The sequence below is a fragment of the Urtica dioica genome, chromosome 7 (genome assembly GCF_054948205.1).
Source record: "Urtica dioica subsp. dioica isolate 48M chromosome 7, U.dioica_male_clone48M_v1_H2, whole genome shotgun sequence".
NCBI classification, from domain to species: Eukaryota; Viridiplantae; Streptophyta; class Magnoliopsida; order Rosales; family Urticaceae; genus Urtica; species Urtica dioica.
The window spans coordinates 48,498,524-48,511,952 of NC_142762.1; the positions used below are offsets into that span (position 1 = coordinate 48,498,524).

At 33.9% G+C, this 13,429-nt stretch overlaps 2 protein-coding genes across 3 annotated transcripts; both read left to right on the top strand.

Annotated features, from left to right (window-relative positions):
* Positions 1-2,070: 2,070 nt before the first annotated feature.
* Positions 2,071-7,387, top strand: LOC149392507 (putative nucleoredoxin 2). Of its 2 annotated transcripts, none has more exons than XM_089619206.1 (4): positions 2,071-2,324; positions 4,247-4,747; positions 5,472-6,082; positions 6,960-7,387. In XM_089619206.1, exons 1-4 carry the CDS (start codon positions 2,199-2,201, stop codon positions 6,970-6,972), a joined length of 1,251 nt encoding a protein of 416 aa, XP_089475332.1. In that variant the 5' UTR covers positions 2,071-2,198; the 3' UTR covers positions 6,973-7,387. The 2 variants fall into 2 exon arrangements, with proteins under 2 accessions (XP_089475332.1, XP_089475331.1); XM_089619205.1 differs by having other exon boundaries at positions 2,074-2,324; positions 6,955-7,387.
* Positions 7,388-10,137: 2,750 nt separating this feature from the next.
* On the top strand, positions 10,138-13,363 carry CPK29 (calcium-dependent protein kinase 29). The gene is made up of 8 exons (XM_089619090.1): positions 10,138-11,034; positions 11,748-11,891; positions 12,009-12,161; positions 12,231-12,343; positions 12,451-12,618; positions 12,716-12,843; positions 12,938-13,037; positions 13,166-13,363. Exons 1-8 carry the CDS (start codon positions 10,395-10,397, stop codon positions 13,241-13,243), a joined length of 1,524 nt encoding a protein of 507 aa, XP_089475216.1. The 5' UTR covers positions 10,138-10,394; the 3' UTR covers positions 13,244-13,363.
* Positions 13,364-13,429: the final 66 nt, after the last annotated feature.

Here is a 13,429-nt window from a genome sequence, read left to right on the forward strand (position 1 = left end):
ACACAAAGAGACAAGGGTCTATATTCTGACCGGAATGTCAATCCTGACAATGAATTCTTTTAAGCCCCTTCAACAAAGATCTTTTGCAATTTCTTGAACGAGCAAGGACCCCAACAACATGGATTTGAACAACAATAATCGTCGTGGAATGCTTATATGAAAAGTGAAAATCCTTGTGCATGCCATTTAAAATGTAGTAGTAATTAAAAAATATATTTATAATTATAAATATATTGAAATTTGACATATTCAAAATACGGGTCCATTCGCTAAATAGTCACATTTAGAGTTTGACATTGTTAAATAGCCAAAGTTTCGTAAATCTCAGATAAATAGCTACTTTCATATATTTATAGACTTAAATCTTAGATAAATAGCCACTTTCATTTATTAGGCCAATTTATTTGTTTGGTTATTTATCTAAGATTTACGAAACGCTGACTGTATAACAATTTCAAACGTTTTAATTACCTATTGACCTAATTTTTTTGTTAAAATATTGTATAAACTTCGTAATTGTAATATCATATTTTAATTAGTTATATAATGCCATTTATATCATATAAATGTCAAATAAGCTTATTATTGTCAATATGAGTAAAGTTAGTTTGTTTTTTATGCTCTACTTGACTAATAAAAAACGAGCGTCTATATAATATATCATTTGGTTTATATTATTCATAAACAATTTTGTGTTTGTTAGCTATAACATAAGCACGAGTGTTCATACTGTATAAAAATGAGCTACATTGTATAAACTACGCTTGAGAAATTTATCAATTAGTGACAACATCGTGGTTTATGCTATACAAATTCTCATACGAACCCCCACGTAAAGATTATAAAAAATTTCTTATACGAACCCCACGTATACATTTTTGCAATAAAAGAAAGAGAAATTTTATATTGTAAACTTAATAATTTAAGAAATATATAAATGGATTTTTTACTAGCAAAATATCTAAAAAAATATATATTTTTGACCAAAAAACGGATAAAAATACTCGTTCAAGATATTTAAACTTAATTTAAAAATTTATTTTAAACTCTATCATTAAAAGATGTTATATTTCATCGTAATATATTATACTTTATCGAAGTTAAAGCAAATAGAGCAAATAAAGACTATTTTTAGCAACAAGTCGTTGTTGCTAAAAATAGTATTTGTTTGCTCTATTTAGCTTAAGATAAAATACGATGAAATTTAACATTTTTTTAATTATAGAAATTAAAATATTTAAAAAAAATCAAATATAAATGTCTTGAATAAAATATATTTATTTAATTTTGGATCAAAAGTCTATTTTTCAATATTTTGCAAGTTAGAAATCAATTCTTGATATTTTTCAAATTATTAGGCCTACAATAGGAAATTTCTCAAGAAATAGTCGAAAGTGATTCATAAATTATAAAATGACTATTTACAAGCTCATTCATTCTCATTCAAAACGCAATTTAATATACTATTTATTTACATAGTGAAAAGAGTAAGACATCAAAAATAATTGCCAAGGTGAAATATTCCGTTGTCATAATTGATTTTTTTGTTACAAATGTACCACATGTAACGTAAAGTAGTGGTTTATAATTTGAAATGGAATAGTAGGGTCCACATATTAGAAGTGTATTAACTACCGTCAGATGACAAATGCATCGGAGATTTGCATCTCGTAGTTGTACTTGCTTGTATGTAAGAAAGCGCTCTTATATTTCCCATGTCCCCTTTTTAAATGGGAATATTATTAATTTTTCTTTTTTATTTTATTTAAAATGAAAATGAAACAGGTGTCCCTTTGTTCGATTGCCTGTCCCAAACATCAATTCAAAATCCTTTACTACACGGACCACGCCATATCGCCACTGCAACAAACCCGCAAATTCACGTAACACGTGGATGGTCTTCTTTCGGCTCTATTGACCAACAGTAATGCTGAGTCAACTACGTGGTGAGATCTTACTGGCCAGGCGCGCCTCGCGTTATTGTGGTCTCGATGTACGTGATTGTTTTCTCCCACCCCTGAATGCTACGTGTGGGGTGTTTGTTTGGCATAGTTACTTATACTGGGATGTAATGTAATCATGTGGAAAGAATATGGGTTTTTTTTTCAAAGGAATATAAGCTTCGCTTAGGATTTCGAAGAGACTAGAGCTTTGGGTTTCTAGAGAGAGAAACAAATTAGAGAGAGAGAGAGAGAGAGATGAAGGAGATGAAGAAGGATTCCATAGAAGCTCAAGTGATCAACGGCGACTCTCAGATATCCAAGCTTTCGTCTCTTTTGGCCTCTAAAGATCGGGACTATCTTCTTTCTCCGAATGGCGATCAGGTTCTTCATATATAAATAATCATCTATTATCAGATTTAATGAGAAATGTTTATTGTATAGTATTTAAAGTTTATTATTTGCACTAGTGTCCGTACGCTCTCTCTCTGTGATTATAAGGTTGTGTCTGTCAGTACTGTTTGACTGTGTTTTGCTATATTCTGAGATGGAAATAATATTTCTCTTTTATTTATTTTAAATATCGAAATTTTTTTGAACTTGGGAAACATATAGGTCCCAGCCCTTGTTTTTCTTCCATAGAAAACTCGTACTGCTTTATTTTTATTTTTAAAATTAAAGAAGAAAAAGAATAAAATATTTGCCGTCGCGAATAGGATTAATCATGGATGCTACATGATTAGTTTTTTTTTTTTTTTTTTCCAGGTGTATATGTACTTCAAAAACTGGATAGAAAGTTTGAGTTTAGATCTAATTTTTTCAAATTCAGTATTTGTATTTGTTGGATTAAGTGTTTCCTTTGAAAGACAGTATCTCGCAAATAAAATTTGGTGTAGAGTTGTAGAAAACTGCTGTTTGCTTAGATATGTTGAATAAAATTATTGTCGTTACTCGTCCGTATTTGATATATACATATATTATATATATCCACACACACACACACACACCGACCTTGTAGAATCAATATTCAATATAAAGATTTGAATATTTGTGACGCTCTTTAATAAACGAGGGTAGAAAATAATGCAACATCGCTGGTCAGGTTATCGTTCTTCAAAGTTTGAAGATTATAGTGGCTTGAGCAACGATTAATTAATAATCGTTGTTCAGAGTTGTATAGATATCCTAAGTTTCATAGGAAAAATATTAGAGCTTATGATTAATCAATCGATGACGTCAAAAGTAGTTTTAATTCTCAACTGGGGAAGTGATTAGGATCTAAATAAAAGATGAAGCATTCATTTCTGGCAAAGCATTATATATGTACGATTTTCAGCTGTATGACGTTGCATGTAAATTAAGTAGCATATAATTGCATGCCAAGCCGTGGCTCGATTCATATCTAACTACCTGGTCTTAGTTCAATAATTTTCCAAAGCGACCATCTTTAATGGTTTCTTGCTTAAGAATTGTAGGGATTTGCTTGCAAATATCAAAAATGTTTAGCTAGTTGCTTAACCATTGTTTTGCATATTGGCATTGATTTAGCTAAGCAAATCTAAGCAAATTGGCTAATTTAAACTAGTTGCTTAACTATTTAACTCTAGAAAATCTATGTGACAAAAATACTATTTAGCTAAGCAATAGCCTAAGCTAAACCATTAAAGATGCTCCATTTTCAACACAATTTTTAGAAGGAATATTCAACACTACTTTGATAGAAGAATTGCTTTGAGAACTTATTAGGATCTGTTTAAGCTGTCACAAGCTTTACAATACAAGCCGGCTGTCCCAATCAATTGCTGGACACGTGCCGCTTATTTATATGTAATTCCATTTGCCTGACACGTGTCCCATAACACCTGTAAAATAGTGATTTGGTGGCACGTCGTTTTCGATGTGTAGATACATAGGTGTGTTCAGATCTTTGCAACTTTTGTTTTTTGGGCCTTTAAACCATTAATCCATTTGGCGGCAACATTCTAACCGTCGATAATTTATTTTATTTCTTTTCCTTTCATTTTTTTATTTTTTGGTTTACCTAAATCGATCTATCATTTTCACTTGCCAAAGAACGTGACGCTTTTTAACCCCTCTTCTCCAACTCCAACCAAAAAAACAGATGGAAAGAAGTGTCCACGTATGTGCACCACGAATTCCTTTTTTTTTTTTTTTTTTTTTTTAAGTGGTCCTTTATTTAATAATGAATGTTGAGGATGACAATTATTCTTATGTGCCTGAATCAATATGTTTGCTAGTAGTATAACCATTTATAGTAACAATCAGTAACTGAATTTCTTAATTAGGTGAAAGTTTCTTCTCTTGATGGGAAGATCATAGGCATCTACTTCTCAGCCAATTGGTACCCGCCTTGCCGGAGCTTCAACCAAGCCCTAGTCGACTTTTACTTGCAGCTCAAGCAAAAGGTTAAAGATTCAAATTTCGAGATCGTTTATGTGTCATCCGATGAAGACACCGCGGCGTTCAACGCGTACCGTGAAACCATGCCTTGGCTCGCCATTCCCTTCTCTGACCTCGACACAAAGAAGGCTTTGAACCGAAGATTCGACGTGGAAGGTATTCCTTGCTTAGTCATTTTACAGCCCAACGATAAAAAGTACGAGGAAACGTTGTGCGACGGGGTTGAACTTGTTCACCGTTATGGAGTCCAAGCCTTTCCTTTCACTAGAGAGAGGTTGGAGCAATTGCACGGAGAAGAGAGAGAGAGGCACGAGAATCAGAACTTAGTCAACTTGTTAACCAACTCCCATAGAGACTTTCTTTTGTGTCACCCCAGGCCTAAACAGGTAATTTAGTCTCTCCTTGATTTTGGCTCTATATTTTCTTTGTGCTGGTAAAGATCAAATGAAAGTATACTGAGAAATAAACATGGTTGGACAGTCATTGGTACTTTGGTAGATGATTTTTTCAGGATGTCATACGAGTATTTGGTGAATCTTATAAGATTGTGTCTCCAATTAAATGCACGTGTTATCGACAAATAAATAAATAAATAAAATTAAAACTCACAATGGCGCGTCATAATTTAGCTAAAAAGATGTGTAATGAAAAAGCCACCAAAAAGTTACATATATATGATTCGAATCCTTCCACATTGTCATTTTGAAAATTTCACATTTAGGACATAAGTAACCGATTTTTTTTTTCCTTTTTTGTGTTTGAAAATGGGTTTTTACCGAATTTGAATTCAATGACATAGAAGGAGACACGTAAAAGAAAATTAGAATTTCTTATTTCGTCTATTTTCAATCATGTGCACTAGGAATTCTAATTTTCTTTTACGTGTCTCTCTTCTATGTTACTGAATTCAAATTTTGTAACCCTATTAAACCCATTTTCAAACACAAAAAACCGAGGGACGATCCTGCTGATTCTTAAAAATCTACGCAATATATCTCCTCCAAAACAGGGCGACCAATTTAAATTAATTCATCCTAATCCAAACACAGGGGTATATATATATATGATTTTGATGATAAGAATCAGAGATTATGAATCGATATTTCGTAGGTGGGAATTGATTCGCTGGCTGGAAAAACCGTTGGGCTGTACTTCTCCGCGCAGTGGTGCACTCCGTGCGCTGACTTCACGCCCAAGCTAATCTCAATCTACCGCAAGATCAACGAAGCCCTAGCAACGACCAATGAGCAACAAAGCTTCGAGATCGTGTTCGTGTCGTGCGACCACGACCAATCGTCGTTCGACACGTACTTCGCGTCCATGCCCTGGTCCGCGCTCCCATTCGGCGACGAGTCGGTGAAGAATGTGGTGAAGCACTTCGACGTGAAAGTGATACCCAGTTTGGTAATTTTGGGGCCGGACGGGAAAACGGTGACGCTCAACGGTCGGAACCTGATAAACCTGTACAGAGAGAGCTGTTACCCGTTCACGGAGGACAGGATCGTAATTTTGGAGAAGGAGCTGGAAGAGGAAGCCAAGAGTCTCCCGAGCTCGGTGTTCCATTCGGGTCACCGTCACGAGCTGAGCATGGTCTCCGACGGAAATGGCGGCGGACCTTTCATATGCTGCGACTGCGACGAGCAAGGCTCGGGTTGGGCTTACCTTTGTCTCGACTGTGGCTATGAGATTCACCCAAAATGTGCCAAGACCCAGGTTACAAGGTACATCATTCATCATTCAAATAAATAAATAAACCTCACCGTTCTTCTTCTTCTTTGGGTTATGGAACGAATTGGGATTATCACGTGATCGTGATATTTTGTTACCTTAGCTTTGCTTAATAGTCGATTCTTGATATTAATGGGTTTGTAAACTATTAAGTTTTTTTAAATATGTAAAATAGCCAAATTATATAAATAGTAGGTTTTGTATATAGCCATAAATTGTTTATACAAATTTTAAAAAAATTTACGAATTGTAAAAATAACGTAACTTTGGTTAATTTGTTGAAATTTTTTGAAATTTTGACTATTTTACTAATCATTTTAAATGACTAACATATATACAAGTTTTTTTTTTTTTTTTTTAATTTAAATGGATACATTTGCTCAATTTTTTTTTTAGTGATAGACATTCATTAATGTTCCGTTTCAAGTTTTTTTTCTTCAAAAAAATATCCTTTTTTAATGTAATTTTTTTTTGTCGGTAAATATAAAGTATTTATAGGGGAAAAAAAATATGGAAGAGGACTCTAATTTTCAAAGTAAAGGCAAATAATTTTATTTTTCCCCTTTTTCAAACTTTTTTTTAAAGCATTTTTAGATTTAACGCAAACTTTAGTAACTCGTTAATATTTTTAAAAAGACTCTTTCGATATATATATATATATATATATATATATATATATATATGTATATACATATTTTTTTTTTCTTTTCAATAGGAACTACACTATACTGCGAAAAAAATTCAAAAGACTACTAGCGGAAAAAAGCCTAGTAAAAAATTGTTCATGGATACACAAACTTGGAATTTTAGACGTGATTACTATACTAAATCAATTTATTTATTTAATTTTTTTTTGGGATTAAAGCTTAGGTTTTTTATCTAGCTCTGGTCCTGGGGAATGGGAGTGCAGAGAGAGAGAAGAGGTAGTGGAGACCAGCGCTATGACTTCGAGTCAAGGTCTTAATAAAGTGACTTCACTAATCGGCTTTGGTGGGGACAAAGGAAAATAAAATAGAGCAAAAACTATTTTAAGGCTTGACTTGAATTGATTGAAAAGCAAAGGAAAGGAAAATGAAGTCAGATTTATTTTCTTCTGGTAATGATGCCATATATACCAGACTACTGCGTTGTTCTAACCAGTTGTTTCTTATATCATATTTGCCTAGTAGTAGTGTAACTGTGTAAGTTGATACATGAATTGGTTCAGTTTGTTTTGTTGCTTGTAAACGAAGCATCACGGTACTTGAATCTTGTATTTATTTATTATTCTCAAGCTAGTAAGATGTGAATTAAATTAATTAATTATAAAAATATTACATATCAGCACGATTACTACTTTAGCTGAAAAGCGTAGCAATATCTTATTTGATTCATAATAAAAACTACATTACTGTTTAAACACATGCATGCACGTATAACTTACAGGCCGTCCGGCAAATTATTTCTTAATCATTATTTGTGTGAGTAATCATGTTCAGATGATGAAAATCAGTACACTTAAAAAACAATAGTTGCTTAGTAACATTATTCGTTTTCTGTCCGAAAGTTATACCTAATTTTCTTAGAAATTATTTTTTTTGGAGTTTAAAGGACACGAATGAAGTGGATTAGCCGCACTGAAAATGAAGCAAAATGGAGCGAAGTATTTGTGTATCGCGGTAAAAATTCTTTCCAGTGGTACATGAGTGAAAATTGGCACTAATTGTCACAATACAACGATGTTTTATAGCGGTAAAGCTGTTAAAACTTAGAAGTGCAATTCAAGTAAATATAAGTCTATTAAGTTTCTTTCAAAAAGGGACTCCAAGAGTTTGATCTAAAACTCAGACTGATGTGAAGAGCAAAAGGAAGCCAGAGATAAGTTTTGGAGAGAGGTGACTCAATTCGGAGGATTCGTCACTGAAACAAAGATTCGGGCTAGCAATCTTTGCTTTTTTCTCGTTCTTTCTTTACTCTACTTCTTTATCATTAATTCTATTTGTATTTGTGAATTTCTTAGTATGAATAACTTGATTCTCAAACTATTAAAGTTAATCCGTAAGTTTTTGGAGTTTTAGGATTGATTGTAACTATTGGTGTAACTACAGTTAACGATTTTACAAGTATCCTGAACCGATAGTGAAAATAATAATCAAACTTAGTTAATTGAATTGCGCTATTGAATTAACATTATTCTGTTCGTCTCGCTTTCAAAATCCTTTGATTGTCATTATATTTTTTTTCGTTTTTTTAAAATAATTTATTAAAATTGACTAAACATAGCTTTCAATCGCGGAAGGACATGCATCGGACTCAAAGTATCAAGGTGTCTCTGTATCGAAATCGATGATATGATAGTTTTGAGGTATCGATCGACTAAGTAAACAGTACATACGGAGAAATTCTCGACATTTAAGGGGAAAAGGCATGGCGGCTAAACTCTACCATTGGTTTGAGTTAGTGTCTCTTTGAGACGAGGAAGATGAATTGATATATTTTGTCACAAAGATGGTGATAATCGACTGGGACATTTTATAAATTATTTTGTTTCTAAACAGGCGATATTCTACATTCCACCTGAGCATAACTCAGTATATGATCCAGGTTGTCTAGTCAAATTTTAAGCCTGTTTGTAACTAATTTTATTAATATAATCAAAGAGAGATTATAAGACTTGTAACTGATTGTATTTAGCTTCAACCTAGTATAAGCAATTTTTTTTTTTTTTTTTGTATAAGTAGTTTTATATTTTCGCAAAAGTATAAGCACAATTAGTCAATACAATAAAGAAAATTACTTTATTCTCAAAGATTTTCTCTTGTTTGATGGGTTGGGCTAAATTAATCCATTCCCACCTCAATCATTTAGGGGAAATTTGCGTCAATGTCAAATTCGTCAGGTTTTTGCATTTGTGTCACAAAATTGTCAAAATTGCATTTGTGTCACGTATTTACATTCGTGTCACATGTGCAAGTTTCAAATTACTCTCTCTCATCATTTAATCTTTTTATTATTAGTTACCCAAATACTTCTGAATTTTTACAATACCTCATTAAAAATCACTTCATCTTCCTCTAAAACTTTCTAAAATTTTTGCATGTGACTTATTTGCAATTGGATTGCCAATTTGTGACATAAGATGCAACATCATTTAGGCCATGGTACGAGAATGAGGAAATAGACGAAAGTAATCGTTTTTTCGTAACTGTTTTCAATGCTAGCCGTTGAACTTTCTAATTTTTATAAATAATCTTTTTCCATAATAGTGAACCAAATTTCAATAACAGTTAACCATATTTCAATAACAATAAATCGGATTCCAATAGTTGTTGACCATATTTCAATAATTATTGACCAGATTTCAATAATTTTTAATCAGATTTCAAAATCAATTACTGATTTCAATAACAGTTAACCAGATTTCAATACTTTTTGACCTAATTTCAATAATTGGTGATCAGATTTCAATAATTGTTGAGTAAATTTATTAATCATGAGGGTATATTTGTTCGGAAAAAACAGAAAAACGATTACTAGTGAAATGTTTTGAAAATATGAAAAGTGACGCTTGTGTTTAGGTTAGTTATGAAATTTTTCCTATGATAATTCTCAAACTCGGCCTTCGCTATTATGCGCCCGATTCACACACGACACAAATTACAAAAATAGAAATGCAAATCGGAAAGGATAAAATTACATAAATAATTGTTTAAAAGTATAATATTTTAAAAATAGTGATTGTTTAAAAAAATTTAAAGCATTTGAAGTCATTTTTCTTATAAATAAAAATATAAACAGCAAATTAAGTTAAAGAAAGCTTAAAATAGTAATTTTATAAACATAAAAAAAATTAATTCTTCGTAATTTAAAAACACTATTTTCACAATAAAAACTTTAGACGCACTATTTTTAGAATAAGTTTATTGAAAAACGTTATCTTAAGTATTTCCAAAAAATCCAAAAGAGAAATAAAAAAATCCTTCCCCTTTTGAAATAAATACAAAAAAGGCAAGGCTGAAACGAGTGAGTGAGTAATACGGAAAAACACGGAAATTCTGTGCCAAACTGTATTATACTCTTGTGTTTTGGAAAAAAGAAAGAAAAATGTGAAAGCGTCTCGTAACAAAAAGAGAATGATGCTTAAGAAGGACCATCCAACGACGTAAAGCAAAGCACAATCCAAAATGTTCCTTCTCTCTCTCTCACTACTCTCAAGTCTCAAACCACGCCAACAATATTATAACCTCTCAAACTCAACCGCCTAAACACACACAACAAAACCCAAAAACGACAAAAGAAGAAGAAGAAGAAGAAGAAGAAGCGAAAATGGGTTTATGCTTCTCAAAATGGTCCAATTCCCATGACATCCCAATCTCCTCCGACGACGAATCCCCGCCGATTCAAGCCCCGAAGAACCCCGCGTGGACCTCATCCACGTGGCAGAAATCCGCGGAGATGGGTCCCATCCTGATGAAGCCTTACGTGGACATATCGACGGTGTACGCGCTGGACAAGGAGCTGGGGAGAGGGCAGTTCGGCGTGACGTACCTGTGCACGGAGAGGGCGAGTGGGAGGCAGTACGCGTGCAAGTCAATCGCGCGTGGGAAGCTGACGACGGAGAAGGACCTCCGTGACGTCAGGCGGGAGGTTCAGATCCTGCAGCACATGACTGGGCAGCCCAACGTGGTGGAGTTTCGCGGCGCGTACGAGGACCGCCACGCGCTGTATCTGGTGATGGAGCTCTGCTCCGGCGGAGAGCTCTTCGACCGAATCATCGCCAAGGGAAGCTACTCCGAGAAAGAGGCCGCCAAAATCTTCTCTCAGATCGTCAACGTTGTCCACGTGTGCCATTTCATGGGCGTTATGCACAGAGACCTCAAGCCCGAGAATTTCTTGCTCAGCACACGCGCCGATGATTCCTCCATCAAGGCCACGGATTTCGGACTCTCCGTCTTCATCGAACAAGGTAACGCTGTAATCTCAAATTTATGTCACTTAATTCATCAATTAATTTTAATTAATAGGTTGTTATGGGTGAAGTTGAGCGTCAGTTAAATACCGTGATTCTAGTTCTCTACAGTCTAAGCTTCGTAACTCATAGAGTGTTGCTATAATTTTGACTTAGACTATTCCAGCAGAAATTAATTGAAATGAAAAAATTGAAAGGGACTTTGGTCTCGTGAACGATGAAGACCGAGTCAATGGGAAAAAGACAAGTCAACGATTTTTAATATTAAAAAAAATAAAGAAAAAAAGTTGAGAGAGATTGAGAGTACAGCACTAGTGCTTCCCAGTAAACACGTTTTGAATCATTGAAATAGGAACACAACAAAAAGTCCCAAGAAGCGTATGGACCACAATGTTTCCGAATGCAATCTGTGATACATCACATAAGATGTGTGATGTGATATGTTTATGATCAATTATGTTCTGTTGATTTTTGTTTATTTTAAAACAAGCAATTGACTAATTTGGTTCCATACCAAACAGAAATTAATTCATTCATTTATCTGATAAATCAAATTAAAAACAAAAATCAATCTTGATTTTTACATGACATAGTATAACTATAAGAATGGAATTTCAACTAATTACTAGACATAGTGAAATCCTCCCATTTGTTTGTAGTTTAAGGATAGCCGTAAAATATTCATAAAACAAAAATAAAAAAATGTACAGGAAAAGTGTACAGAGACATAGTGGGAAGTGCGTATTACGTGGCCCCTGAGGTTTTGAAGAGAAACTATGGAAAGGAGATTGATGTTTGGAGCGCTGGTGTCATTCTCTACATCCTTCTTAGTGGTGTTCCTCCTTTTTGGGGAGGTATATCTATCTATACATATATATATATATATATATATATATATATATATATATATATATATATATATATCCTATATTTGTGTTGAAGAATGACAAAGTGTGGATATGTTTTGTTAGAGACGGAGAAATCGATTTTCGAAGCGGTGTTGGAGGCCAAACTTGACCTTGAAACCGCTCCGTGGCCTTCCATATCTGCCTCAGCCAAGGACTTGATCAGGAAAATGTTGACCGTTGACCCCAAGAAAAGGATTACCGCCTCGGATGCCCTTGGTTAGTTCTCTCTCTCTCTCTCTCTCTCTCTCTCTCTCGTGTTCTTAAGCTTGTGTGCTGATGAATCAGAGCATCCGTGGCTGAAAGAAGGCGAGGCTTCCGATAAGCCTATCGACAGCGCGGTTCTGACCAGAATGAAGCAGTTTAGGGCTATGAACAAGATGAAGAAACTTGCTCTCAAAGTTACTTCTTCTCTATGGATTTTAATTTCCTTTTCCTCATTCATACGTATTGGTTGATACGTCTGATTATTAATTTTTGTGTTCTTTTTTTTTTTTGTGTGGGAAAGGTGATAGCAGAGAACCTTTCAGAGGAAGAAATCCAAGGGCTGAAACAAACGTTCAACAGCATAGACACGGACGGGAGTGGAACAATTACATTGCAAGAACTCAAGACTGGCCTCACAAGGCTTGGCTCTAAACTCTCTGAAGCTGAAATACACCAACTTATGGACGCTGTGAGTCAAATCACAAAACTTGTCCCTTTTTTATTTTTATTTTTTTGTTGTTGCTTGCAATGTAAGAAATGTGTGTGTGTGTGTGTGTGTTTTCTAGGCCGATGTTGATAACGATGGATCAATTGATTACATCGAGTTCATTACTGCGACAATGCATCGCCATAAGCTCGAGAGAGACGAGAACTTGTTCAAGGCCTTCCAGTTCTTCGACAAAGATAGCAGCGGGTTAGTAACTGTGAAAATATTCTTGATTAAATAAATTCCGAACAACGCCATGAATAATAATCCTGTGAATTTTTTTTTTTGTTTTTTTTGCCAGGTTTATCACAAGAGATGAGCTGAGACAAGCCATGACTCAACATGGGATGGGTGATGAAGCAACTATAGATGAAATCATTGATGATGTGGATACTGATAAGGTATTACATTAATTTTTATTTATTTATATATATATATATATATATATATATTAATCTAGTAGTTCTATACTTCTATTTAAGAAATCCATTTGCAAAAAGATTACTAATAATGTTTTTTTTTTATGTAGGACGGAAAGATCAATTATGAAGAATTTGTTGCCATGATGAGAAAAGGAACACAAGATTACGAGGAGAAGCGAAGATAAATTAATATGTTATATGTATGTAAATATATGCCATGTATCGTAAACCCAAATAACTCATCGCTTTCTTATCTCCCCTTTTTTATTTTTTGATTGAATAAAATTCTGGTCTGTTGAAGTGAACTGTGGGCACTATATGATTATAACAGGCTGTTTCAATTGTATGAAAACATTGCAAGTATCCATGAA

Excerpts from the sequence above, each read along its gene's own strand:
- LOC149392507 (XM_089619205.1), top strand. The coding sequence starts at position 2,199 with ATGAAGGAGATGAAGAAGGATTCCATAGAAGCTCAAGTGATCAACGGC. Across the intron at positions 2,325-4,246 it reads TTTCTCCGAATGGCGATCAG|GTGAAAGTTTCTTCTCTTGA; the intron begins GTTCTTCATATA and ends TTTCTTAATTAG. Across the intron at positions 6,083-6,954 it reads GCCAAGACCCAGGTTACAAG|CTTAGGTTTTTTATCTAGCT; the intron begins GTACATCATTCA and ends TTGGGATTAAAG.
- CPK29 (XM_089619090.1), top strand. The coding sequence starts at position 10,395 with ATGGGTTTATGCTTCTCAAAATGGTCCAATTCCCATGACATCCCAATC. Across the intron at positions 11,892-12,008 it reads TGTTCCTCCTTTTTGGGGAG|AGACGGAGAAATCGATTTTC; the intron begins GTATATCTATCT and ends ATGTTTTGTTAG. Across the intron at positions 12,344-12,450 it reads TGAAGAAACTTGCTCTCAAA|GTGATAGCAGAGAACCTTTC; the intron begins GTTACTTCTTCT and ends TGTGTGGGAAAG.